Below are 27,381 nucleotides of genomic sequence, written 5' to 3' on the forward strand. Positions count from 1 at the left end.
GAAACTGCATGGATTTCAAACTAACATCACCCCAGATACTAATCACGGTGGCCAAGGATTACAGTTTTGAAATATCCCACGTGAGCCTCCCCAGCTTTGCCGTTAAAAACTCTCCCTTGCCTCCAACCTGCTTGAACGGGCCGCCTGTCCCCTTGCAGTGCTCTGCTACTGCCAGGTAAGGCTCGTTCTTGTTGGGGGGGGTGCCCGCTGTTTGATTGCTTTGTTATTCAGTCTGTGAGAGGGCGATGCTGGAGAAACTTACAGCAACACTGCAATCACTCATTCCCTGAGCAATGTTCAGTGCCTACCGGGCCCTCTGCCGGATGCTGAGTGGACCACAGTGGTAGGCAGGCAGCAGATGCCCCCCGCACAGCCACGCCAGTGCAAGGAGCACTACATCCTGTAAAAAGTGCAGCAAAGAACAAGTTCCTGTGAGGGAAAGAGGGCAGGGCAGGGGGCTGACGCTGTGGCACGGTGGGTTAAAGCCCCGGCCTGCAGTGCCAGCATCCCATAGGGGCAGTGGTTCGAGTCCCAGCTGCTCCACTTCCCATCCAGCTCTCTGCTATGGCCTGGGAAAGCAGCCAAGGTTGGCCCTAGTCCCTTGGCCCCTGCACCCATGTATGAGACCCTGGCTCCTGGCTCCTGATCAGCTCAGCTCGGGCCGCTGCAGCCATTTGGGGAGCGAACAAACAGATGGAAGACCTCTCTGTCTTTCCTCTCTCTGTAACTCTTTCAAACAAATAAATCTTAAAAAAAAAAAAAAAAAGAGGAACAGGGGAACCCTGAGAGGAGGTGACATTTTTGGGAAGAACCAGAGGCAGAAGCCAGGGAGGAGTCACCTGCCCAGAACTTATTAGCTCCATCTAGATATGCCTAAAATGCAGGGGAGGGGAGGGGAGGGGAGGGGAGGGGAAAAAGAGAAGAGCTTTCATTCACATGTTCACTCCCTAAATGACTGTAACAGCTGGGTCTGGGCCAGGTTGAAGCTAGGAGTCAGAAACTCCCTCTGGGCCTCCTGCATGGGTGACAGGGGGCCAGGCACTTGGGCCATTTTCCGTTGCTTTCCTAGGCACATTAGCAGGGAGTTGGATTAGAAGTGGCGCAGCCAGGACTCAAACTGGCCCTCTCGTATGGTTTGTCAGTGTTGCAAGTAGCAGCTTCACCCTGTTGTGCCACAACTCTCAATCCTCGCTGGAATTCTAGAAGGGAGTTAAAGAGTCCTGGGTTAGCAGTGCTCCATGGTTAATGCAAAAAGCAAGTCAAAGTCTTTCAGGAAGGAAGGAATTGCAACTTATGTGCTCACAGCTCCTAGAGCTGAGGTTCAATCAAATATGCACTCATGAAGAAAATATAAGGGCTGGTTCTGTGGCGTAGCAGGTAAAGCTGCTGCCTGCAGTGCTGGCATCCCATATGGGCACCTGTTCGAGTCCTGGCTGCTCCACTTCCAATCCGGCTCTCTGACGTGGCAGAGGATGGCCCAAGACCTTGGGCCCCTGCACTTGTGTGGGAGACTCGGAAGCAGCTTCTGACTCCTGGTTTTGGACCAGCACAGCTCTGGCCATTGTGGCCAGTTGGGGAGTGAACCAGCGGATGGAAGACCTCTCTCTCTGCCTCTCCTCCTCTCTCTGTGTAACTCTTAAATAAATAAATAAATCTTAAAAAAAATACACACACACACATCCACATGCACACACAGATGCACAAAGGTAAAAGCTACCATGAGAGACTCAGAAAAATAGGAAGATTTTTTTTTTTTGCCTTGAAACTTTATTTATAATGAGAGCCTTTTGTGTTTCTAAACGCTATCGGCGTGTTTTCCTTTTTATGTTTGCTGGATTCTTCTGCAGGGTCCTCTTGTCACACAGGTCCCTAGGGCTTAACTGGCTTCTGGAGATAAGGGGAAGTTTTGTCAACATGACGAAGCTGGGACCAGCACTGTGGGGTACAGGGTTGAACTGCTGCCCGCAACACCGGCATCCCAAATGGAGGCCGGTTCAAGTCCCAGCTGCTTCACTTCAGATCCAGCTCCCTGCTAATGTGCCTGGGAAGGCAGTGGAGGATGACCCAAGTGCTTGGGCCCTGCACCCACGTGGGAGACCCAGATGAAGCTCCTCCCTTCTGGCTTCCTCCTGGCCCAGCCCTGGTTGTTGCGACCATTTGGGGGGAGTGAATCAGTAGATAGAAGACCTCTGTTTCTCCCTCTAATTATGCCTTTCAAATAAATAAATCTTAAAAAGGAAGGAGGGAGGGAGGGAGGGAAGAAAGAAGTGCAGACTCGAGCTCCACCCCAGACCTGCTGCGCGTGAACCTGCATCCTACCAAGATGCCGGGGACGGCATGCACAGCACAGACTGAGGGGTGCTGCTCTGTGGGACCTTCAGAACCTGCGCACCGGCCCCGGCCCGCGAGCCTCTAACAGGCTTCAGCACCTCACAGAAGGGAGATTCACACGTGTGTAAGGGGAACTATCCCCGCTGCGTTTGCATTAATAGAGAAATGAACCTCTGTCCAGGACTCTGCGACGGCCCAGTCAGATCTGATGCACCTCGCCAGGGAGCACTGTAAGAAAGGCCAAAGACGCACCTCCGGGCTGGCACGCGACGTCTCCAGGACGCACTGCCAAGTGGACGAATCAGGGTGCAGAGCAATGTCGGGGAGGGGGACACAGGGTCCATGTCGACGGGGACAGGGTGCTTGTGCTGTTTTTTTTTTTTTTTTAACTGATTTGCAACCCAGGCAGAACAACAGAGAAGGAGAGAGCGAGTGAGCACGAGGGAGCCCGTCTGCTGATTTACTCCCCAGGTAGCCAGGACTGGCCCAGACCTCAGCCCAGAGCCAGGGACCCAATACCAGTTTCCCACAGGAGTGGCGGGCACCCAGTCACCTGAGCCATGACTGCTGCATTGATAGGAAGACCCTACAGTCAGCGGCTGGAGCTGAGCACCGAACCCTGTGCTTTTCCTATGTTGCAAACACCCGAGTGTGTGGGAGCAAAAATGTAAAGAAAGAAATGCCTGGGTGTGCAGGTCTGGCTGCAGATGCAGTGTTTGTCAACCTTTGTTTTCAATCTTTACCAGATTGCTGAGAATTACGTACCACTATAGTTTCCATGACCTGTGCCTATTTTAAAATTTACTGTTTAAGACTGAAGCTGAACATTTTTACATTTGATTGTTTATAGCCCTTGTCTATATTCCTGCTGAACTATGCTCTTCTTTTTATTTGTTGAAATCTTTATGGAGCATTAAACCTTTGACTATAATGTAAGTTAAAAATGTTATCTCAAAAATAATAAAGAAAACATTATATTAAAAAATCCCCAGTGTGTTGTTGCCTATTAAAAATGTACGCAAATAATTATAAAAATGCCTTTAAACGAGCTCCCTGGGAAGTTACCCCGTGGGCGTTCACCACCTGCAGCCTGAGAATGACCTCTGGGCCCGGGGGTCGCGCAGCACACAGGACCTCTGCGATCTGGCCCCAGGCTGGGTCTTGGCCGAGTGCAGAGCCTCTGCCCTCAGCCAGCCTGCTCAGGAAGGGGAGTCCCAGGCCAATCTGTGGCTCAGAATGGCCAGCTCTTCCTTGCTGCATGCGATCCTCTGTCCCCTAGCACCTGTGCAGGGCAGTCCCTGTTGGCAAGGCCCTGCTCGACCAGGCAGTGGCCTCCAGGACGCCCTGAGCCTCATCTGGGGCTGTGATCCACACACAGGCTGGCTTGGCACTGATCAGCCATGTCTAAGCCTGGCCGTGGTCTGTGGGGCCCCTCTGGGTCCAGCCCTGTCCCCGTCTGACTGTGGGTGACTCTGCACCTGCCTAGGCTGGCCCCATCCCTCCCTCGCCTCTCTGAAGCAGGAAGCAGGCGTGATGCTGACGTCCCGAGATCCCACCCGGCTGGAGAATCCTGCGAGTTACCTTCTGCTCTGTCTGCTGCACCTGCGCGAACTTTTCCTGTTCATCTTCTTCCTGGGAGAGGATCCACCCAACACAGGGTCAGGAGCCACCCTGGCAGCGCCCCAGAGTGGCTCTCAGGGCGGCCCCCACAGGGACATTTCACGACCAACAGAACCTCACTGTCGGCATCCTTGGGAGACCCCGGAGATGCCAGGGTGTTGACTGCGTCCCCCTCCCCGGACAACCGGGGAGACACCTGTACCTTCCTGGGCAGCCGTGACAGAGGCTGGGAGGGCTCCCCCCACAGCCCCGCTGCTGCCCATGCTGCTCACCAGAGACGCGATCCTGCTGGAGGGTGCCATGCCCTGCCGGATGCTGCTGCCCGGCTTCAGCGCCATCATCACGTCCTCGGGGATGACAAAGGACTCGTTGTACCAGATGTCAAATTCTGCAGGGAGGTAGGGAGACAGCACTGTGAGCCGTGAGGGGGCCCTGAGATGCAGGTGAAGGCAGTGTACACCGGTCTGGGACCCCTGTCTGCTTCCCGCTCCAAGGTCTCACCTGGCCCTGGCCTTGGCCATTCTACAAACCACACACCTGGAGCCCTTGCCCAGCCCCTGCCTCTGCCAAAGAGAAGCGGACGCACCCGTGAGCAGGCGGTGGCGACACTGGTCCACCAGGCGCTGGCAGTACTGGATCTCAGCCCGCAGGTCGAGCAGGTCCTTGTACTCGCCGCGGTACTGCTTCTTGAGGTCTTTGAGCCTCAGGATCAGCTGGAACTCCTCCTCGTCCACCACCACAAAGCCTTTGGCTTCGAACTCGAACTCGCCTGCAGTGGGGTGAGACCGGAGGAGGTGGGGGAGGAGGGGTGGCCAGCAGGGGTGCGGGAGGGAAGGCCTTCCAGAAGGAGGCCCAGTGCTGGCCAATCAGGAGGACAGAAGGCTGGTGGCAGGCTGGGGTGTGGTAGGGAAGTAGGTGTGGCACAGGCCAGCCAGGCTGCCTCGCCTGGAGCAGCAGCTCATTGCGGCGGGACCACGCTGGCACTTTGGGGCAAACAGAAATGTTGGGCATAAGCAAGTGTAGAAACAGCCCAGGTGCCATGCTTATTCTGAACCTGAATCCCATCGGCCAAAGATACTCAGCAAACACCTGTGGTTTTTTTTTGTCAGCTACCCACACGAGCTGCCATCCCTGGCTGGCACCACGAGGCCCTTGGGTGAGGTTCCTTCGTAATAACCAAGGATGTAAATCCACCTTCCATGTGGTCTCTGCTGACTTCAGTGTCCCCCAGCCCCCTTCCTGCTAGAGAGGAGATGTCTGCATCAGGTCAGGCTATGGCTGAGCTGTGTGTGGGCCCCTCAGAGTCTGCCAGCGTGAATACAGTTTGCATAGCCACTCCCTGGTCTCCACCCGCTACCCTGGGCTGGGGCAAGCGCGTTCTGCCTGTGACCTGGGGCCCACTGCAGGAAAGCACTGGTGCTCCCACGGATGTTTCCTGGGAAGACATAGGGCTGGCTCCAGCATCAACTGCAGCTCTGGGATCTGGCATCTGAGCAGGGTGGGTGGGGGATTCAGGGCCCGCCCTCCACCTCGGTTTCAACGTGGAGTGAGCTTCTGCAGCCTGCGTGCTGTGGGGCGTCGCTGAGCTGCCTGCTGTTTTTACAGATTTATATGCCTATTTATTTGAAAGGCAGAGTGAGTGAGTGAGTGAGTGAATGAGAGAGAGAGAATGACAATCTTTCATCTGCTGTATCATTCCCCAGATGGCCACAACAGCAGCGTCTGGGCCAGGCTGAAGCCAGGAGACAGGAGCTATCCGGGTCTCCCATGTGGGTGCAGGGCCCCAAGGACTTGGGCCTTTGTCCGCCGCCTTCCCAGGCGCATTAGCAGGGAGCTGGGTGGGAAGCAGGCAGCTAGCCCAGCGCTGTCGTATGGGATGCCGGGATGCCAGCTTCCCCGGCAGCGGCTGGAGCCGCTGCGCTGAAGAGCCAGCCCCTGAGCAAGGCCCCTCACAGACGTCTCTGTAGCGCTCTGTGGAGGGGGGCGTGGCTGTGGCCCCTTTGTGCTGCCCAGGGCCTCACGGATGATCTGCAAAGGAAAAGCTTGAAAGAACTAAACCCAGAGAGGCTTCTGCATTTTTCTTCACAGGCGATGAATACTGCCAAATGCTGATCTTGCATGGCTGACATGTGCTGTCAATCATAAGGTGTCCTGCAGGTACCTGACCTATGTCCTCAACAGAAAGGTGCTTAATTTGGCATTTTAATAACCAGTAGGATGGGGCCGGCGCTGTGGCGTAGCAGGTAAAGCCGCTGCCTGCAGTGCCAGCATCCCATATGGGCGCCAGTTCGAGTCCCGGCTGCTCCACTTCCTATCCAGCTCTCAGCTATGGCCTGGGAAAGCAGTAGAAGATGGGCCAAGTGCTTGGGCCCCTGTACCCATATGGGAAGACCTGGAAGAAGCTCCTGGCTCCTGGTTTCAGATCGGCACAGCTCCGGCCACTGCGGCCATCATGGGAGTGAACCAGTGAATGGAAGACCTCTCTCTCTTCTTTTTCTCCCTCCCTCTCTCTCTCTCTCTCTCTCTCTGCCTCTGCTTCTCTGTAACTCTTTCAAGTAAACAAATGAAATCTTAAAAAAATAAAATAAATAACGAGAGGGAAAACAACTGTTTTGAGGGAGAAAGAGCAAAACTGTGTTCTTTGGACACAGACAAAATTTAAATGTTTAAAAAAAGGTATTTCTTCTTCATCTCATCCGCTGAAAATGTTTTAGAAGCACATGATCCGGCCGGCGCTGTGGCTCAACAGGCTAATCCTCTGCCTGCGGCGCTGGCACACCGGGTTCTAGTCCCGGTCGGGGCACCGGATTCTATCCCGGTTGCCCCTCTTCCAGGCCAGCTCTCTGCTGTGGCCCAGGAAGATAGTGGAGGATGGATCAGGTCCTTGGGCCCTGCACCCGCATGGGAGACCAGGAGAAGCACCTGGCTCCTGGCTTTGGATCAGCGCGGTGCGCCGGCCGCAGTGGCCATTGGAGGATGAACCAACAGCAAAAAGGAAGACCTTTCTCTCTGTCTCTCTCACTATCCACTCTGCCTGTCAAAAAAATAAATAAATAAAAAAGAAGTACATGATCCGCCAGAATCCCACGAGTATATAAATATGTAATCATATGTAATCATATGTCATATGTACGTGTTCAAGGAAGTGTGGGCAGGAGGACCAAGACGTGCTCGTTGCTGCGGTGAGACCGTCACCGTGTCCCCTCTCTGCAGGCTCTGGGTGAGGGCGGTGGTGCCTGCAGCCCCCGTTACTGCCTCCTCTGCTTTCCCTGAAGAACATGTCACAGTCGCATACAGGCAGGATGGTCCCAGGAATCTGGATAAAGCTGCCCTCTGAGAACTAAGTGAGGAAAACACTCCAGGAGGGACAGGAGCCAGCCCACCTGCAGGAACAGACCAAGGGACTCCCCCACCACTCACGAGCGACAGGGACAGGAGTCCGCGAGGGCAGCCTAGCAGTCTCCAGGGGCCCCGTCTGGGACAGTGAGACCGAGCCAGGGACAGAAGTAGCAGCGTGGCCTCATCCTGCCTCAGGATTGGTATGGCCGCTGGGCCCGGGGCCTATCTCCTTCGGGTTTGGCATCTGGCCCTGACCGGCTCTCGCAGGTGAACCCTCTGCACACAGGTCTGAGTAACCAGGTGAGCATCCTCTCCACACAGGCGCCCCAGCTCTATAAGTCTGGGGCCCCTCCATCCATCTGACATGGGAGACGAGACCACCAAGGCTGCGCAGGTGTCAGGGCGTTAGCATGGGGCCTGGCCTGACCAAGAGTGAGCCCCTGGGCCTCCTGGTATACACATTCTCATTTCCCGCCTTGATTTCCCATGGTCCCTCCTAGCACCCCCATCCCAACCTGACCACCCTGGGCAGTGAGGAGACCACAGCAGGACCCAGGGACCTCATACGGGTCACCAGCTTCCCTTCTCCTGGGGACGCCTCTGCAGGACCAAGGCCCTGGTTCTGCATGGACAGCAGCACATGTTGGGTGGGAGGCTTAGCACCCAGGTCAGAGAATAGGCTGTCACAGGGACCCAGGTAGAGGCTGGCTGAAAGGAGGGGACACTGAGGCCCCCAGGGGGCTGACTGGAGCTGAGTGACAGAACCCTGGGAAGAAGGCTGCACACCTGCTGACCCCTGCCATCTCGGTCCTCTAGGATCCAGGGCTGCCCACTTGGAGCAGGAGGACCCGAGACCCACAGCTCCCGGCCGCCTACCCACCCCATATACCTTGCTTCTCCCCTAGCGACTTCTGGAAATCGAGGGCCTCCTTGGTCTCGTCCATCTCCCGCTTGATGGCGTTGATGCGCTGTGTGAGCTCGCTGGCTCTCCTGCTCCGCTCGTTCAGGATCGATTTGTTCTCCTTGAAGATGCGGTTGATCACACTCCCTCGCTCTTTCTTAAACTCCTCAAAGGCCACGGCCTTGGAAGGCGGGGTGCTGGGTCTGGAGACACAGAGGGAAGCCAAGGGGGAGAGAACTGGAGCCGCCAGGCCCTCGATCTTTCTGTGGGCAGGAGCTGAGCTGTGCAGGGCGCATTCCTTCATGACTGTGTTACTGGGCACCCAAGGGCCTGTGTCCAGGGCAGGAAATGATGGAAGTAGGGCATGAGAAACAGGAAGCAAGGCAAAAGCCGCTCGCTCCCTCCTGGCAACACCACTTCGGTGAATTTATTTGATGCATTTTCCAACGCCCGACGCATGCAGCACACATGGTTTTATGTCTGCACCCCTGCTCCTGTTGCTGAGGACGCCAGCTACTGAGCCATAGGTGACATGCTGGGGAAGTGGAGTGATGATACAACTCGCTCTGAAACGCAGCAAAACAAGAAGATGCCGGGACAGACACAGGATGTGGCAGGGAAAGTTAACGGAGGAGCTGCGGAATGGAGAAGATGTTCAGCGCAGGAGTGTTTACTCTGCGAACTTCACTTTATCCTCATGTTTGGGAATATCCGAGGGCTGGGGAAGAAACTCTGCACGGGACCTGGTACCCCTGAGTGAGTCAAGGCCAGAGAAGTAACTGATGGAGCACAGGGGCCGGCACTGTGGCACAGCAGGTAAAGCCGCCACCTGCAGTGCTGGCATCCCACATGGGTGCCGGTTCGGGTACCGGCTGCTCCATTTCCAATCCAGCTCTCTGCTATGGCCTGGGAAAGCAGGGGAAGATGGCCCAAGTGCTTGGGCTCCTGCACCCACATGGGAGACCCGGAAGAAGTTCCTGGCTCCTGGCTTCGGATCAGCCCAGCTCCGGTCATTGCGGCCAACTGGGGAGTGAACCACAGATGTAAGACTTCTCTCTCTCTCTCTCTGCCTCTCCTTCTCTCTCTCTCTGTAACTCTGCCTTTCAAATAAATAAATAAATCTTTAAAAAAAGAAGAAGAAGTGGAGCAAAGTCTCAGCACCAGCGCTGTGTTGCAGCAGGTAAAGCCACCGCCTGCAGTGCAGGCATCCCATATGGGCATTGGTTCAAGTCCTGGCTGCTCCACTTCCCATCCAGCTCTCTGCTATGGCCTGGGGAAGCAGTAGAAGATGGCCCAAGTCTTTGGGCCCCTGCATCTGTGTGGGAGACCCTGAGGAAGCTACTGGCTCCTGCTTCAGACTGGCGCAGCCCCAGGTGTTTCGCCCAATTGAGGAGTGAACAAGTGCAGGGAAGACCTCTCTCTTTGCCTCTCCTTCTCTCTCTGTGTAACTCTGACTTTCAAATAAGTAAATAAATCTTTGAAAAAAAAAAGTGGAGTAGCTGGGACATGAACCACTGGTGCCAGAGACGGAGCCGCAACCTACTATGCCACAACACCAGCCCCTGAATTAATGACGTGATGCACATCTTTAGCGTAAGTCTTGTCCACCCTTCTGTTTCCTAAGATTTCCCGTTCTCACTGCTCACGGAGGGGACTGAGCAGTGGGAGGAGAGGGAAGGAGCCACACTCTTCCAGGCCTTGAGGGCTCTCATGCCTTTGGGAATGCGTTACTTTGGCCAAAGACTCCCACTTTAATTATTTCAGTAACTGCCGTTGGAGGTTCTGAGATGCTCCCGTGTCTGATGGTGAGCCTGGATGGCTGCTGCGGCGGGGTCACAGGCGTGCACACCGGTCCTCCTGCTTCTTCCTTTAGAACTGCCCATCCCCCTCTGCTGCACTTGGCTTCTGTCCACAGCCACTCTTCACATACAGAGGGCCGCACTCTGCTCTGGGCTGATCCGGCGTAGGAGCTCACGTCAGGCGGTTACCTGAGGGGGCGTGACTCCTCCTTTGGGGAGTCGGAGGGAAGCTGCTCCATGCTGGGGGTTTCCTGGTCCCGCAGAAGCATGTCTTTGCCATCGCCTGGGACCAGCTGGGTCTTGGAGGTGGAAATATCCAGGTCCCTGCCACTCACGGAGTTGCTGGCACCTTTCTTTCTTGCTGAGGTCCTGGGAGGAGGGAAGAAAGGCCCAGGGCTCAGGGATGGGCAGCGAGGGGTCCCAGACACTGCAGGGTGAGCCGCCTCTCTCAGCCCTCACTACACGGGTGCCCATCCCCCTCAGCTACTCTATCTTGATCGTAGATCTGGGTCAGGGGGCTGTGCAGGCTGGAGGAGAGCTTTTCCCTCCATCTCATCACAACAAGGAGGCCTCAGCAGTCACAACAGCAGTCACCTGCTAAGAACAGGTACGGTCCCCATGGCTTAAAGGCACAAGGACCTGAGGGCGAGCCCAGGCTCTCCAGAGGGTTAGGCACACAGGCATCCCCGGAAGCCCTATCCGGGGTGGCACCTGTGTGCTGCCCCACGCCCTGTGCCCCCTCCCAGCTCCCAGGACAGCAGCTGTCCTCCCTCCCCGAGTGAGGGTGCTCAGTGTGTCTTCCCTGAGCAGGACTGAACAGGCAGCAGGACGCCCCTGCCTCTGCCCTCTGCTTCACCTTTCTCCAACTTGCAACAGGTATGGCTCGGGGCACCAGGCCTCAGCCTCTCTGTCACTGCACTGATCGCCCAGTGGCCTGGAGGACAGGGCTGGGAGGTGACTGAGGCTGGAGGCAGCCAGGGTCAGCCGCGTGCCCTGACTCCTGCCCTGTGTAAGAGTTTTCTACACTCAGCTGTGGCCACGGGCGGGGGCTGCCTTCACTCACTTGTTCTCCTCATATGCTCCCTGTGGCAATGGAAGCACAGAGGCTCCTGTGCCCGTGCAAGGCAAACCCTTGGAGGCAAGAAGCGCAGAGCAGGGAGGTGAGTGTGGACGTCACCTGTGCTCTGTCTCCTGCTCACAGCAGCTCCCAGGGAGGGTGGGCTCAGAGAGCGGGCCACCTTGCACAAACAAGTCCTGCCTGAAAGTGAGCTGGGGTGCTGACCCGACAGTCAGCACAGGACCGTGGTGAAGCGAGCAGACCACATGGTTCCAAACTAGCCCCGGCCTGGGCTCTGCAGAGCTGGCCCTATTGGCAACAGTGACATCCACTGTGACCACTCAGAGGCTGGGACACTGGCGGGGTGGGGTAGGGGATGGCCATGACCTCCCTCTCATGCACAAAGGAGAGCCAGGTGCTGAGCAGGACAGCAGTGAGCTCACTCACTTGGGCTGGGCTTTTAACATCTTCTTGTACTTGGATCTCTTTCCGGGTTTGGCAGAGAGAGGCGCGATCCCAAGTCCGAAGCCTTCTCCATCGAGCTCGCCTACCAGGTGGCCGTCAGCATCGCCGGGCCCTGGCTGGATAGAGGGACCAGCTGGAGGGACATGGGTTAGATGAAGGGTTTGGAGGAGCCAGGTGTGAATGGCCCATGGCTCAGGGTGGGCACGGCTACCCCACACACCAAGATTTGGCTGCAGCAACGCAGCTTCAGGATGTCCCCAGCAGAGCTGTCTCAGATCAACCCCCTCACAGCTCTGGTGCCTCCTTCCACACTGAGGATCTTTTTTTTTTTTTTTTTTTTTTAAAGATTTATTTATTTATTTGAAAGGCAGAGTTACAGAGAGGCAGAGAGAGAGAGACAGAGACAGAGACAGAGACAGAGAGAGAGGTCTTCCATCTGCTGGTTCATTCCCCAGATGGCCACAACAGCTGGAGCTAGACTGATCTAAAGCCAGGAGTTGGGAGCTTCTTCCAGGTCTCCCATGTGGGTGAAGGGGCCCAAGGACTTGGGCCATCTTCCCCTGCTTTCCCAGGCCATAGCAGAGAGCTGGATCAGAATTGGAGCAGCCGGGACTTGAACCAGCGCTCATATGGGATGCCGGCACTACAGGCAGTGGCTTTACCCTCTATGCCACAGCGCCAGCCCCAGACACTGAAGATGTTAAAGCTTGGTGCCAATCGAGCTCCAGGAGCTGGTCTGCACTTTATGAAAATCTTTTTCAATTCAAAAGAAGCTTACTCTTGCACAGTGACCCACGCTCAACCTGCTGTTACCTTTCTCTGCACAATCCTTGCTCTGGTTAATGTACGGTGCGGCTGCCTTGGCAGAGGCCTGGGGATGCACACTCTGAGGGGCAGAGGGCAACTGTGCTCACCTTCTGGTTGGTGGAGATGCTCGTAATGTCGCTCTTATCGGTCAGGGTGAACTTTCTGCGCAGAGCAGACTCTACCTCCTGCTCCTGTTGGCTGGGGAGACAGTGAGAGAACACCTTGTTCTGGGGGCCGTGCAGAACCCGCTGGGGCAGGAACCATGTCCTGGCGTTAGGAGTCGTTCAGGCGAGGCTGCTTGTGATGGAGCCACACCCTCATCATGAACCAGACCAACGAGAACCAACGAGAGGGCTCTCACCCACCCCAACCCACACACCCACTGCCCGGCCCTGTACACATCAGCTGCACCTGCTCCAAGATGACATGTGACAAGGGCTATAAGCCTGACTTGGGACCACGTGCCCTGGCCATGGTTCCATCTCTAACAGGCCCCCGGCAACCACATGACCCCCTCTGTGACTCTCCTTGCTCCCCTTCCACACCCCAGCCTATGCTCTCAGGTTGTGAGTGTGTCTATGCCTAAATAAGTCCCCAGTGCCCCCTGAGGCCAAGGGCACACGCAGGGCTGGTGCTCCACGAACACCTCCTGTCCAATCAACAAACTCAGGAAACCTCCACCAGGGCCCCCGCCCCCACCCGGCCCCAGGACTCTGCTCTTACTCTAGCGAGAAGGGGAGCTCTCGGAGCTAAGAACCCAGACCACGGGCAAAGAGAAGGGCAGCGTGGCATGGGGTGGGGGGGAGTGCAGGGACCCTCACCTCAGGACCACCCGGAACTGGTTGAAGACCTCCTGGATCTGTCTGAGGTTGATGATCTGGGGAGGGAGCGGGGCGGCCGTCAGACCCTGGGCGCCGGGGACAGGCTGCGTCTGTGTCAGCAGAGACAGCAGGCCCCTGACCCCATGCCAGAGAGCCTGGGTGCCAGTCCTGACTCCAGCTTCCTGCTACCACACACCCTGAGAGGCAGTGGGCCGCAGGCCAAGTGCTTGGGTCCCTGCCAGTGCAGAAGACCTGAATCGAGGTCTGAATTGAGTTCCGAGTTTCTGGCTCCGGCCCAGCCCAGCCCTGGCTATTGTGGGTATTTGGGGAATGAACCAGTAGATGGAAGAGCTCCGTCTGCTGCTTTTCAAATAAAATGAAATAAATTTTTAAAAAATTCATTGAAAATGAAAAAACGGCATGAATTTAAATTGTGCCAAAATAAACTTTTAATTTTAATGTTCCATGAACTTTAAAAATATTTCTAAGATAGGCAGAGACAGACAGAATGAGCTCCCATCTGTTTGCTCACTGCCCAAATGACTGCAACAAATCAAGGCTGGGCCAGGGAGCCAAGGACAGGAGCTGGGAACTCAGCCCCCGTTTCCCACGTGGGTGGGAAGAACCCAGTGGCTTGCACCAACACTGCTGTGTTAGCAGAAAGCTGAAATTAGCAGGAGTTGGGCATCAAACCCAGGCATTCTAACGTGGGCCGTGGGTGTCTTAACTGCTAGGCTAAATATCTTCTCCACAAACTTTTTGAAGTCTTAAGTTTCAAATATTTGAGAGGCAGAGAGGCGGGGAAGGGGAGAGGGGAGAGGGGAGAGGGGAGAGGGGAGAGGGGAGAGGGGAGAGGGGAGAGGGGAGAGGGGAGAGGGGAGAGGGGAGAGGGGAGAGGGGAGAGATTGATTGATTGATTCCATCAGCGCATTCCCTTCTCAAATGCCTGCAAAGGCCAGGGCTGGATCAGGACTGAAGCCCGCAGTCAGGAACTCCATCCAGGTCTTCCATGTGGGTGGCTGGGACCCAATCACTTCAGCCATCACTGCTGCCTCCCAGAATCCACATTAGCAGAGAGCTACAGTGAGGAGCTGGAGCCGGAAACTGAACCCCGCCATGTTGACATGGGATGCGGGTAGGATTAGCACCGGGACCAGAACCTGGGGTGCTGGCGCCGCAGGCGGAGGATTAGCCTAATGAGTCGCAGCGCCGGCCCCAATACTATTCTTTTTAAAAAATACACACTTGTGGGGCTGGCGCTGTGCCTCACTTGGTTAATCCTCTGCCTGCGGTGCTGGCATCCCATATGGCACTGGGTTCTAGTCCTGGTTGCTCCTCTTCCAGTCCAGCTCTCTGCTGTGGCCCGGGAAGGCAGTGGAGGATGGCCCAAGTGCTTGGGCGCCTGCACCCGCATGGGAGACCAGGAGGAAGCACCTGGCTCCTGGCTTTGGATCAGTGCAACGTCGGCTGTAGTGGTCATTTGGGGAGTGAACCAAAGGAAGGAAGACCTTTCTCTCTCTCTCTCACTGCCTAACTCTATCTGTCAAATAAATGAAAAAAGAAAATACATACTTGTTTATTCTTTGAAAGGCAGAGGGACAGTGAAAAAGAGAGACCGAGTCAGAGAGAGATCTTCCATCTGTTGGTTCACTCCCCAAATGCCCACACCAGCTGTGGCTGTACCAAACTAAAGCCAGGAGCCCAGAACTCAATCTGGGTCTCCCACATGGGTGGAAGGGACTAGAGTACTCAAGCGCTGAGCCATCGCCCGCTGCCTCCCAGGAAGCTGGAACCCAGGCGCTCTGAGATGGGATGCAGGCATTCCAAGCAGCATCTTCACCACTGCACCAAATGCCTCCTCTGTCCCCATCCTTTCTGAGAAAAAGGTTTCAGACAAAATCCATCTCCTGCTTCCCCTTCAGCCCGCCATCTTCACACGGAGCTCATTTCTGTGTGGACATGGACCCGCACACAACTGTGAATGGAGCAAGGCCATCAGCCTCCCTCTTGGCCCTACCCCCATCCCGCCGGCCAGGCCAGAAGAGCCCACCCCCAGGGGTCCCAGGCCCGCCTCGTGCAGCTGCCCACAGTGGCAGCCCACGTGGCCTGCGCTGCAAAATCAGGATGCTCTTTCCCGGAGCGTCCTTCCTCCTCCTCGGCCCTCCCCAGCACGGGCCCGTAGACAGCCAGGGCTGCCGCCACCCTTCCGCAGCTCCGGGCTGCCAGGCACAGCAGCCCAGGAACCCCTGCTCGCTGTCACTCCCCATGCATGGCTGAGTCTGCTGCGGGGCACGAGGTGGGCGCCTTGCTTGCTCAGTGAGGAGTTGAGGTGGGAGTGACTCTGGGTAGCCTGGCTCCAGGGCCCATGCTTGAGCCCCGGACACTGACCACCTCCTGTGCCGCCTGTGTTCAACGCTGCTGGTCTCTCTGTCCAGCCCCACCGCCTTGTAACCCCTACCATGGAAGAGAGGCTGTGGTAGGCTGAGGGCCCTGTCCCCAGGGGTCCGGCATTGCCCTCCACCCTCTGTGTACACACGGGAAGAGTGCCCAGGACAGGGGGGCCCAGGCCGGCTGAGTGTGGTGGTCCCACAGAGGGGCTCCTTACATCGATCTCATCCAGTGTCCCCTCCAGGTACCTCCGCACCTGGGTGTTGATCTCAGCGATCTGGAGTTCATTCATGGGGTCGTAGGTCACGAGGGTGCGGTTGGCCTTGAACCAGGATGAAGAACAAGTCGATAAGCAACAAGGACCTGAGCCCAGGCAGGAGCGACAGGAGCCTGAGGGCTGCAGTGGGGAGGTTGGGCATGGCCTAAGCTGGCCCAGTTCCTTCTCCATCCACACCATCCAGTCCTGGTGGAGAGGGCCTGACCCCAGGCCAGAGCCTGGGTCACAGAAGTCACAGAAGACAACCAGCAAAGCAAGGAAGCCACTGGACATGAGACCTTCTGCTCCTTCGGCCCTGTCTCGGCAGACTCTGCAGGGTGAGGCGGGGCATGTGGTGGGGGGCAGTCTGCCTCTGGCTTGAGGCCCCTCTGGACAGTGGACATCAGCCCAGGCAGGCCACCACCAGCCCACCCTGTCCTCATGGCTCCCTGCTGTGCCACCGCCTGGACCTCACGCTATCATACAGTCCCCCTGCCCTGGGCATCTCACCAGGCTGTCGTGGATGGCCAGCTCTTGCTTCAGCAGTTCTACCTCCTTCTCCAGGTTCTTGACCATTCGCTGTCGGCAAACGGGGGGAAGGGGCAGGGGATAAAGGGAAGGGTCGTCAGAGAGGCCACCTGCCTCTTGCACATCAAGTGCCCCGACATTGCTGGTGTCTCACTGGCTGTGCCCTCGGCTCCTGGGCCATTCCTTCCCCAGCTGGAGTGGGTGCAGGGTCCGAGAGGGCCTCAGCAGCCCCTAGGCCTTGACCTCTTCCAGCAGGGAGACTGAGAACACGAGAAACATTCGCCCCCGGGCTACCCTGAACCCTGACTCCCAGGACTCCAGACTCTGCCCAGTCTGCCAGGACAGTGGCTCCTTCCGGACAGCCTGTGGACTCCAGGAGGCTGCCTGTGCACACTGACAGTGTAGACAGCTCACCGTTCCCAGAACCACCCCGGCTGTCCCCTCTGACGTTTACGGCTGCCCACAGTGCAGCACGCACGGCTCTGCACTCAGACCTTGGCGTCCCCATAGGCATCTGCAGGAGGCCTCCATGGGTTCTGCCTCCTCCACCTCTTTTCTACTGCTCTCCCCAGCTCACCCCTCTCCCACCGGCCTGGGGCATCCCCCATCTTGCCCACCCTGGTTCCCTGTGCCACAGGCACTCCCATGGCTCACACCCAAACCTCCTAAAATGTTTGTTCAAAAGCTCCTAAGTTAGGTGTAACTCCCTCCTTCCCACTCAGCACCTTTTTTAAAAATCTTGCTCTCATCTTTTTCTTAGCAAGTATCACCTTCTTTTAAAAAAAAATTATTTATTGGAAAGGCAGAGTTACAGAGAGGCAGAGGCAGAGGCAGAGAGAGAAGTCTTCCATTTGCTGGTTCACTCCCCAAATGGCTGCAGGAACCAAGAGTTTCATCCACATCTCCCATGTGAGTGCAGGGGTCCAAGCACTTGGGCCATCTTCCACTGCTTTCCCAGGCGCATTAGCAGGGAGCTGGATTGGAAGCAGAGGAGCCGGGACTTGAACTGGTGCCCATATGAGATGCTGGTGCCACAGGTGGCAGCTTAACCCCACTGTGCCACAGTGCCAGCCACAGTGTGTATCACCTTCTAATGCCCTCCAGCACGGTGCTGTCTTCTAGAACTTTCTGCACTGATGGAAGTGTTCCAGTGATGCAAGTGTGTGCTGTCCAACATGCAGCCATAAGCCACATGCTGTCATCCCTCAGTCCACAGAGGATCGGCTCCTCCAGGACCCCTGCAGATACCAAAATCCACGGATGCCCAAGTCTCTTATGTAAAACGGTGCAGTGTTTGCATGGCACCTACACAACCCTCCTGGGCACTTTAGGTCACCTCTAGGTTACCTGTAATACCCAATACAAGGGATTACAATCATTCTCATAATACCTAAGGCAAGATGCTCTGTCAATACTTGGAATACCATGTTATCTTTAATTTGAATGTGGGGAAGGGGGCAGCCGGCTGGGTAACTGTTGAGCCTTGCAACCTGCCTAGTGTGACTGAGGGAGAGAACTCTAAGCCTGATGGACTGAAGCAGCTGCATGGGAGGAGTGATCGCTGAACTGGGCAGTGGCGCTCCAGAACTTGCCTGGTTACTGTGTTTGTTGTTTTCTATCTGCCCTGCCTGAGGAGGCTGGAAGCCCAACACGTGCCCCAGGTGTGGTGAGCACGCCCTGGAGCTGACATCGGGAGGCGAGCGACACAGTTTAGGAAGCAGAACCACTAAGCTGCTTTGCACTTGATGGAAACCCAGCTTCTCCCATGAAAGAGGACACGGGGCTCCAGGCTGAGCGCCCTCACTGGACAGCAGGGCTGCCCCTGACACCTGCATCCCGGTCTAGTGAGCAAGGCTGTGATCACCGCCCCACCCTGCTCCTGCCAGGTCATCTGGGCACAGAGGCCCATCTGCCACCACGGGGCCTCTTGTACAAGGGTGACAGATCCCTGGCATCCTAGTGGTTCTGTAAATCCCGGCACACATCCTGGGACCCCAGGCACCTGACTAGGGTCCAAATCCTGGCTCTACTCCTCTGGAGAGCCCCCAAGAAAATCTCCTTTATGTGTGGGTCAAGGGGAGGGGCCTGGTGGCAGGCCCCACCCATCCCAATCCCCTCCTTCTCCCATCTCTAGAAGATTCTGTGTCCCTGGCTGAGCTATGGGGGCCCCAGGTGGGTGGCTGTGCCCAGTGGAGCACAGGTGAGCCGGACTTAGACGGCTGGGCCAGTCAGAAAGCAACAGGGGGAAAGGACCACCAGCCTCCCAGTCCTGCCCTGAGAGTGTGGGAGCCACTTCTTCCCAATGCCTGGCACATGTAATGGCCTCTACCTGCCGTCTTCTCCCGGCTGCACAGTGGCTGCCTGGAAGCACGGGGCTGGAGCTGCAGAGCCCACGGAGCAGGCCGGCAGCCCCTCCTGGCTGGAGACGGCTTTATGAAACCAGGAGCGCTCTGGGGATGGGAAAACCCCTTGGAAACAGCCCCGACTCACTGGAGCTCCCTGCTGGGCAGGTGTTTTCGTCATAGATGTACTGAGGACAAGGCAAAGAGACTTTCCTGCAACTGTGTTTTCTCAAGACACAGTGGGTCCCACCACGCCCACTTCACAGACTGAGGGGAGGGTCCAGAGGAAGACCCCCAGGCCCAGACTCTGAGCAGCTTCACCACCGACAGCTGGTGGCAGAGGCAGGTTGGAGGAACCGTCTCCTACGAGCTGCCAGCCCCACCCACCAGGAAAAATCTGCAGAAGCGATCTAGCCCCTTGAGAATAGGCGTCCACCTTAAAGGTGGCGTGGAAATGACCTGGGAATACCGGCGGCAGTCTAGCAAAGCACTCCTCAGCTCCCTTGAGAACTCATGGTTATAGGGGCCGATGTAGCCAGTAAAGCTTCCACCTGCATCCCATATGGGTACTGATCTAGCTCTCTGCTAGTGGCCCGGGAAAAGCAGCAGAAGATGGTGCAAGTGCTTGGGCCCCTGCCACTCACTAGGGAGACCCAGATAAAACTCCTGGCTTCAGCCTGACCCAGCCCTGGCCATTGAGGCTGTATGGGGAATACACAAGAGGATGGAAGATCGCCCCTCCCTCCCTCCTTCTCTATCTCTCCACCTTTCTCTGTAACTCTTTCAAATAAATAAATAAATCTTAAAAAAAAAAAAAAAAACCCTCCTGGTTGTAAGCCAGGGTGCTGATGGGAAAGATCATGAACACATTTCACCTTGAGCAGAGATGTGGCTGTCTGGGGTCAGCCAAGGCAGCAAAGACCTTGGTTGCAGACCCAACGTCCGCACAGGCAGGGACTTGCCCTGAGCTCAGGGAGGACACATCACACAGGGTACGGAGAGCTTGGAGACCACAGAACCCGGGACTGCCGGAGCACGCGCCGTGCCGGCCTCAGGTGTGCCTTCTGTACAAGGACAGGGACGTTCCAGAGGACCGGGCAGCCCCGCCTACCTCAGCGTCGTACTTCTCGTTGATGGCGGGCTCCGTGGTGACCAGCTTCATCCTGCTGGCAAAGCGCAGCGAGGACAGCTGAAAAGGAGCAGGCGGCGTCACGCGGCACCCGCTTCAGGGAGACCCCGCGGACACCTCCTTGGGCTCCCTACCCGCTCGCTCCAGGTTCTTCATGCCTTTAGGGTCCACGTCCCCGCAGGGTCGGGAGGGCTCATGGCAGTGCTGCCGCCCGGGGAGCAGAGCAGGGTGTTGACAAGGACACACAATGTCTGGTTCTTCATGCCAGTCTGACCACTACCCACGTCTGGGCCTTGGCTCCAGAGCTCCCCTGCCCAGCTGCCCTTTCCTCTCCCCGCCCCTCGTCTGCCTTTCCACGTTCCACGCGCTCTCCCAGGCCCAGCTGAAAACCATCCAAGGAATGGAGACACATGGAGGTTGAGGGCAGGCGTCTTCCTAAACAAGGCAGCCCAGAGGCTCACGTGTCTCACAGCTCCTGCTGTGCTGTGATCCAAGACCAGGAGGCTCCCTAAGCGTCAGCTGGCACACACCGCCCTTCCTCCCCCGCCTCCTGAGTCCCAGGGCCCTGGAGGCTGGCACGGTCCTTGGGCACAGAGCCGGGAGGCCCTGCAGGCCCTGGGAAGGACACAGATCCCCGAAGGGCACTCTGGAGACGGCCGAGCCTCCAGCCAGCACACGTGGGAAGCAGACGGTGTCAGGACCGCCCTCCTCGCCTGTCTCTGCAGGACAAGGCACTTCCGAGGCAGGGGGAGCCCCGGCCTGAGCTGCCCTCCCCAGGCCGCTGTGTCCTGCCTGCCTCTGGCCACAGTTCTGCCCTCCTCAGACCCTGCGATGGCTCCGGCCACCCGGCCCATCCAGCCCCTGTGTTTCCTTCCTTCCTTTCCTTCCCCAGCCCCTCCCTGGGACGGCCAGCTGTTCTGGCAGGGTCACACCTTCAGTCCCTTGTTAACACCTCTGCTCACCCCACCACCAGTCCTCTCGCCCCTTCCTCACCCACCTTCAGGACGCCCTCCCCAGCCCCTGCCCAGCCTCCTCTGAAGGTCATTTCCATCTGGCCCTCTCTCTTCTCCTGGGCTGGGGACTCTGGGACCCGAGACCATGTGCTACTCAAGTCTCCTGAGCTGCCCCCACAGTACCACCTTGTACGTGGCAGGTGCTCTACAGCTGTCTCCTGGTATGGGCCATGACCGTGCCTTGGACATCTGGTGTCCTCCAGGTGTCAGGAAGAATGAGTAGCCAGTCATCCTCTCCATCCCGGGTCACGGGGGCAACCTCCCCAGGGGGAGGGGGTACATGATCCCTGCCTACCTCCCACCTCCTACACAGCCCCTTGCTCCAAGCCTGCCTCCTGCCTCCTGCCTCCTGCCTGGCTCACTGACCCCGCACAGCCTGGGCTCGGGCTCCTCACCCTGGCCCTGGGCCCCCTCCATGACTCTGCCTCCGACTCATTTCCTGGATCCCTCCAACTCTGACAGTGCCTGTGGCTGGTGTGCCTCCCAGCCAGCCCGCGTAGGCCAGCCCCAGCCCCCGGAGGGATCCCGGCACAGCTGCTGTGACCTCACCGTTTCTTCCAAGTGGGCGGCTTCTCCGTGGATGTTCGTCACCAGGACCATGTTACAGTTTCCGCCTGCAGGGAGCGGGACACGGAGGGCCGTGAGCCACACAGCTTTTCTGCCAGGCTCTCGTGGGCTAGTGGGGTCAGTTATGGTCTGAATGTCCCCACAAAATCCACACATTGAGGCCCCACTCCCCGGGGAGATGGTATTGGGGGTGGGGGCTTTGGGAACTAAGGGGGTGTAGATGGGGTCACAAGGGCGGGCCCCAGTGATAGGGTCCGTGTTCTTACAGGGAGAGAGAGACCAGAGCCTCTCTCTGCCCACACGAGGCTACAGTGAGAAGGCAGCCACCTGCCAGCCAGGAGTAGGACCTGCACCAGGAACGGGACCTGTAGGCCCCCAACTTACACTTCCCAGCCTCTAGAACTAGGAGACACCTGCTGTTTAAGCCCCATGTTGGCGGTATTTTGTGATGGGTCGGTAAGAACACAGCCAACTGTGGAAATCTGGGAGGACAGGGGGATGGGGGCAGGGCCACCAGACGGCCCTAAAAGAGAAAGAAGAGTCAGGAGTGGACACTCTGTCAACAGTCAGACCCCAGTGGCCGTGTGGTTGGGACACAGGGATGACAAGACGCAGAGGGTGGGCAGCATGGGAGAAGCCCTCCTGCTGGGCCTTCAAGGCTGTGCGGGATTCTGCCCGCTGTTTCGGGATGAGGGAAAGCAACCAGCACTGCGCAACCCGGGTGTGAGAAGAGGGCCCTGGGCTGGCTTCTGCCTCTCCGGGAGTGGCTGCAGGTGAGTCTGCAGCACTGGGAGGGGGTGGTCCTGTGGACCCCAGGGGAGATGTGCCGGGCCTGCCCCTCCCCGGCCCCAGCCACACCCTCACCTAGCGAGTCCTTCAGGGCGTGGGTGAGCTTGCACTGCCGGAAGGGGATGTGGTCTCGCCTCTGGTTGCCCAGGGCGATGATGGCCTGCTCCAGGAAGGACAGGGACTTGTTGATGTAGGTGGCTTCCTTCAGAACGCGGCCATCCGACTGGAAACCAAAGGCCGGCTCCGCTCACTCCAAACCGCTCTCCTGCTCGGACCGACGCAGCAGGGCTGGGGGCAGCCCCGGCCTCCCTCCCAGACCCAGGGTCTGCCCTGTGCATCAGGGGGACTGCATGCCGAGGCGTGCAAACACGGGCTTGCTAACACTCGGAGGAAAGCTCGGGGAGCCATAGCCCCGGCAGGCTGCGGCAGGTACTTGATTGATCATCCTGCGAACACCCAGGCTGACACTTTGGTATGGACGGGCACACCAGGGCCCACCTGAGCACTCCTGAGGCTTCGCGTGTGAGTACAGGAATCTGAAATGTAGCGCTCACAAGACTTGAAGAAGGAGACACACTCACGAGGACGGAGCACCCACTGGGCACTCACTGAGTGCTCGCTGAGAATTTAGGCGGCGGCATCTCACTTAAACATCGGCAAAAATCCAGTGAGGTGGGCCCTGCCGCTGTGTGGCAGCCGCTGCGCCCTTGCAGATTCTGTTCCTCCAGCAAGCCCACGTGCTCCACGCAGCCTCGCTCAGGACTGTGCTAACACCCAAGGAGGGGCAGCCCGCGTGTGCAGGCACTACGGGCACTAGGCGGGAAACAGTCCCAGGGCTCGCTGGGAAGGAACCCTCGGCTCCCCTCACTTACCCCAGACTTGCCCAGCCTCTCGGAGCCTGCCAGATCCACCAGGTTAATTTTGGAAGTGATATACTTTTCATCGGATAAAGTCCAAGAGCGAGCCTACAGCACATGCAAAGAAAAGTTAGACGGTCAGGGCAAGTGGCTGGCAGTTACGATGTAATTTGCGAGGTCCACACCCCGTGGTGCAGGGCCTGGGTTCGAGTTCTGGCTGCACTCCTGATCCCAGCCTCCTGCCAGTGCCCACCCTGGGAGGCTCAGCTACGTGCATACCTGCCCACCCTGTGGGAGACCCGGATGGAGCTCTGGGCTCCTGGCTGTGTGGGTATTTGGAGAATGACCCAGTGGATAGAAGACTTGGTTTATCTGTCTTTCTGCCTTTCAAATAAATAAAATAAATAAGCACAGAAAAGGAGAAGCTGCTGATGCGCAGTTCCCTGGGGAATCAGCTACATCTGCCAGTCTGGTCAAAGAGCTCACGCCTACCTCCACGTAGATGGTGAAGATGCAGTGCGACCTGGACGAGTTTTTGTTCATCGTGTGTGAGGCTATCATCCTGTTGGTCTCTCCCTGCAGAGGAAGGGAAATGTGGGTAACAGTTTGAAAAGTCAAACGACAAGGCGTGTGGGGCATTTTTCAAAGATATTCATAGCTACACCAGGGATCTCATATCCCTGCCAGCAGCGGGGCTTCTGTTACAAAATGACGAGGAAGGCTTGCCTTTCAAGTAAATGAAAACAAACAGTTTGAAAACAGAGAGGGGGACTGGCATTGTGGTGAGTGGGTTAAGCCACCCCCTGCGACTCCAGCATCCCAAGTGGGTGCAGGTTCAAGTCCCACCAACTGTTGAGGCCACCTGGGGAGTGAACCAGAGGATGGAAGATCTCCGTCTCTCCCTCTTTGTAACTCTACCTTTCAAATAAATAAATACATCTTTAAAAAAAATAGAGAGGTCCTGGATGCGTAACATCCTCTAGGCTCCTGACAGACAAGCAAGTCCTATTGAAAGCACTACATTCTCAGCACAGGCCTCAAAGTATCCCTACTGATAAAGCCTGAAGGAAGTACAGCACGTAATTCAGCCAGTAAACTCCTGGAAACAAGGCACCCTCAGCAAGAAAAGAATGCCTGAGAACGGGCCCTCAAAATGGTAAGAAAGTGGAATCATTAGAGAAAGATTATGAGTATGTTTAATATGTTTAAAGTAAGAATGATGGGGCTGGTGTTGTGGCACAGCAGGTAAAAGCCACTGCCTGTGAGACCAGCATCCCTCGGGGGTACTAGTTTGAGTCCTGGCTATTCCACTTCCAATCCAGCTCCCTGCTATTGCACCCAGGAGGAAGCAGCAAAAGATGGCCCAAGTCTTTGGGCTCTTGTACTCATGTGGAGACCCAGAATAAGCTCCTGGCTCCTGGCTTCCGTCTGGCCCAGCCCTGGCTGTTGAGGCCATTTGGGGAGTGAACCAGTGGACAAAAGACCTCTCTTTCTGTCTTTCCTTCTCTCTCTATCTAACTCTATCTTTTAAATAAATAAAAATGAATCTTAAAAAAAAAAGAAACAAAATCAAAACATGAGAAATGAGTAAAATTCTAGCAAACGATTATTAAACACAAAATAGGACTTCTGAAAAAATAGACTTGCATCTAAAGAGATTAGAGACTGTTCTGCTGAACAGAGAAATGGGAAACTGGGAAGTCAATCTGAAAGAAGGGTTAAGACATGGAGAACAGAGGGAGAAGACAGAAGTACGTGTAATCGGAATTCCAGGAGAGGGACCAGCGTTGCGGCACAGGGTGTCTGTGCCACTGCCTGCAATGCTGGCATCCCATATGGGTGCTGGGGCTTGAACCCCGGTGGCTCCACTTCCAATCTAGCCTCCTGCTATTGTACCCAGGAGGCAGTGAGCAATGGTTCAAGTGCTTGGGTCCCTGCCACCCATGTGGGAAACCCAGTCAGACTTCCTGCCTCCTTGTTTGAGCCTGGCCTAGTCTTGGCTCTTGTGGGCATCTGGGGCATGAACCAACAGAGGGAAACTTGCTTTCTTTCTCTCCCCCTGTTGCTCTAGCTTTCAAATAAATAAAAATGAATAAATAACATTTAACAAAAGATCTAAATGTGTCCAGAGAGAAAAGAGCAATCACTCACAGAGAACTGGCTTCTCAAAAAAACAATGGAAGTGGAAGACAGAGAAATGACACCTGCTAAGTGATGAGAACAAGCAACTCCTCTATGCTCAGAAACACTTTCTTCCTTTAAAAGATTTATTTATTTGAGTTACAGAGAGAGAAAGAGGGAGAGACAGAGAGAATTTTCCATCTGTTGCTTCACTCCCCAGCTGGTAGCAACGGCCAGGCAGGCCCAGACTGAAGCCAGGAGCCAGGAGCTTCTTCTATGTCTCCCATGTGGGTGAAGGGGACCAAGCATTTGGGGCATCTTCTGCTGCTTTCCCAGGCACATAGCAGGAAGCTGGATTAGAAGTGGAGAGGCTGGTGCTGTGGCGTAGTGGGTAAGGCTGCTGCCTGCAGTGCTGGCATCCCATATGGGTGACGGTTCTAGTCCCAGCTGCTCCACTTCCAATCCAGCTCTCTGCTTGGCCTGGGAAAGCAGTGGAAGATGGCCCATGCCCTTGGGCCCCTGCACCCGCATGGGAGACCCAGAAGAAGCTCCTGGCTTTGGATTGGCATAGCTCCAGCTGTTGCAACCAATTAGGAAGTGAACCAGTGGATGGAAGACCTCGCTGTCTCTCTCTGCCTCATCTTCTCTCTCTGTGTAACTCTGACTTTCAAATAAAATAAATAAATCTTTAAAAAAAGAAGTGGAGCAGCCAGAACTAGAATCAGTGCCCATATGGGATGCCAGCATTAGAGGCGGTGGCTTAGCCTCTGCACCACAGCACTGATCCCAAAACACAAGCTTTCAAATGAAAATATGTTCTGTCTCCTGTAATGGGCTACATTACGTGACAAGCCCTCTTGTTCAAATAAATAAATTGCTCGATAAGATATTCTTAAAATCACCTTAAAATGCTGAGGAGCTGACAAGCTAGCAGAAAGCTGCCAGGCTCAATGCTGGGAGGATCCTGAACCCACACAAGTAAAAACAGACCCAGGGCACCAAGCCTGGGCTTTCATGTCAGCGTCACTGGCTGAGGGAAGGAACAGTCAAAGCCCAGGGCTAGCCCAAGGTGAGCAATCACACAGGAGACTCCCCCTCACCCACACACCCCCCCACACCCACCCCCCCACACCCCCCCACACCCCCACACCCACACCCACACACACACACCCACACCCACCCACACCCACACCCCCCCACACACACCCACCCACACACACCCACCCACCCACACACACACACACACATCCGCCCACACCCACACCCACACACACCCGCCCACACCCACCCACACCCCCACACACACACCCACACACACCCACACCCACCCACAGCCACACCCACCCACACACCCACACCCCCCCACACACCCACCCACACCCCCCACACCCACACCCCACACCCACCCACACACACCCACACACACCCACACACACCCACACACACCCACACCCACACCCACACACACACCCACACCCACACACACACCACACACACACACACCCACACACCCACACACACACACCCCCACACACCACACACACACACCACACACACACACCCACACACACATACACCCACACACCCACACCCACACCCACACACACACACACACACACACCCCACACACACACACCCACACACACACACACCCCCACACCCACACACACACACACACCAAGCTGCCACCCGGATTCCACGGAACCAAACCTACCCCAAACATCAGAGAAGGCTGCTTCAGCACTGCACAGGGTAGAAACAGCAAAGTGAAGCAAAACAAAGGAAGACCATGCCCCGGGTGGGCCAGAGAACCTAAAGCTGTATTCTTGGTGGTCCCTGACTGATGTGGTCCCCACACGCTCTGGTAGGAGTAAATGCAAAACCTCTCTGGGGAAAAGCGCACTCTTCATAGGCCTCCAGGAAGTCCCTCAGAGTTTTTGGATAGCGATGACCAGCACGCAGTCACATACAAATAGGCACAAAAGGAGGCAGGAATTTGAAAAGAAAATTAGCAGGAACTTCTAGACAATTCAGTCTCTGGAACATCAAAGACAATGTAACTATACTTACCATGTTTAACAACAAATAACGGGGTTGAAATTAGCTTTATGTAAAACTATAAAATGGGGGCCAGCACTGTGGCACAGCGGGTAAAGCAGCAGAAGATGGCCCAAGTGCTTGGGCCCCTGCACCCACATGGGAGGCCAGGAAGAAGCTCCTGGCTCCTGGCTTCGGATCGGGCCAGCTCTGA

The 27,381-nt window shown here is 56.4% G+C and overlaps 1 protein-coding gene across 5 annotated transcripts in view; it reads right to left on the reverse strand.

Annotated features, from left to right (window-relative positions):
- Positions 1 to 1,764: 1,764 nt before the first annotated feature.
- LOC133766874 (kinesin-like protein KIF9) overlaps positions 1,765 to 27,381 on the reverse strand; it is a 46,214-nt gene continuing 20,597 nt past the window's right edge. For all 5 annotated transcript variants that reach the window (XM_062200685.1, XM_062200681.1, XM_062200683.1 and 2 more), the window contains 16 exons: positions 23,502 to 23,585; positions 23,025 to 23,117; positions 22,228 to 22,375; positions 21,346 to 21,410; positions 19,766 to 19,843; positions 16,295 to 16,363; positions 15,746 to 15,850; positions 13,141 to 13,196; positions 12,427 to 12,517; positions 11,495 to 11,628; positions 10,180 to 10,359; positions 8,180 to 8,394; positions 4,538 to 4,720; positions 4,224 to 4,339; positions 3,913 to 3,963; positions 1,765 to 1,887 (listed from right to left, as the gene is read on the reverse strand). In XM_062200685.1, the coding sequence (XP_062056669.1) occupies positions 1,870 to 1,887; positions 3,913 to 3,963; positions 4,224 to 4,339; positions 4,538 to 4,720; positions 8,180 to 8,394; positions 10,180 to 10,359; positions 11,495 to 11,628; positions 12,427 to 12,517; positions 13,141 to 13,196; positions 15,746 to 15,850; positions 16,295 to 16,363; positions 19,766 to 19,843; positions 21,346 to 21,410; positions 22,228 to 22,375; positions 23,025 to 23,117; positions 23,502 to 23,585 (1,686 nt within the window). In that variant the 3' untranslated portion in view covers positions 1,765 to 1,869. The remainder of the gene's footprint in view (positions 1,888 to 3,912; positions 3,964 to 4,223; positions 4,340 to 4,537; positions 4,721 to 8,179; positions 8,395 to 10,179; positions 10,360 to 11,494; positions 11,629 to 12,426; positions 12,518 to 13,140; positions 13,197 to 15,745; positions 15,851 to 16,294; positions 16,364 to 19,765; positions 19,844 to 21,345; positions 21,411 to 22,227; positions 22,376 to 23,024; positions 23,118 to 23,501; positions 23,586 to 27,381) is intronic.

The sequence above is a fragment of the Lepus europaeus genome, chromosome 9, assembly GCF_033115175.1.
Source record: "Lepus europaeus isolate LE1 chromosome 9, mLepTim1.pri, whole genome shotgun sequence".
NCBI lineage: Eukaryota > Metazoa > Chordata > Mammalia > Lagomorpha > Leporidae > Lepus > Lepus europaeus.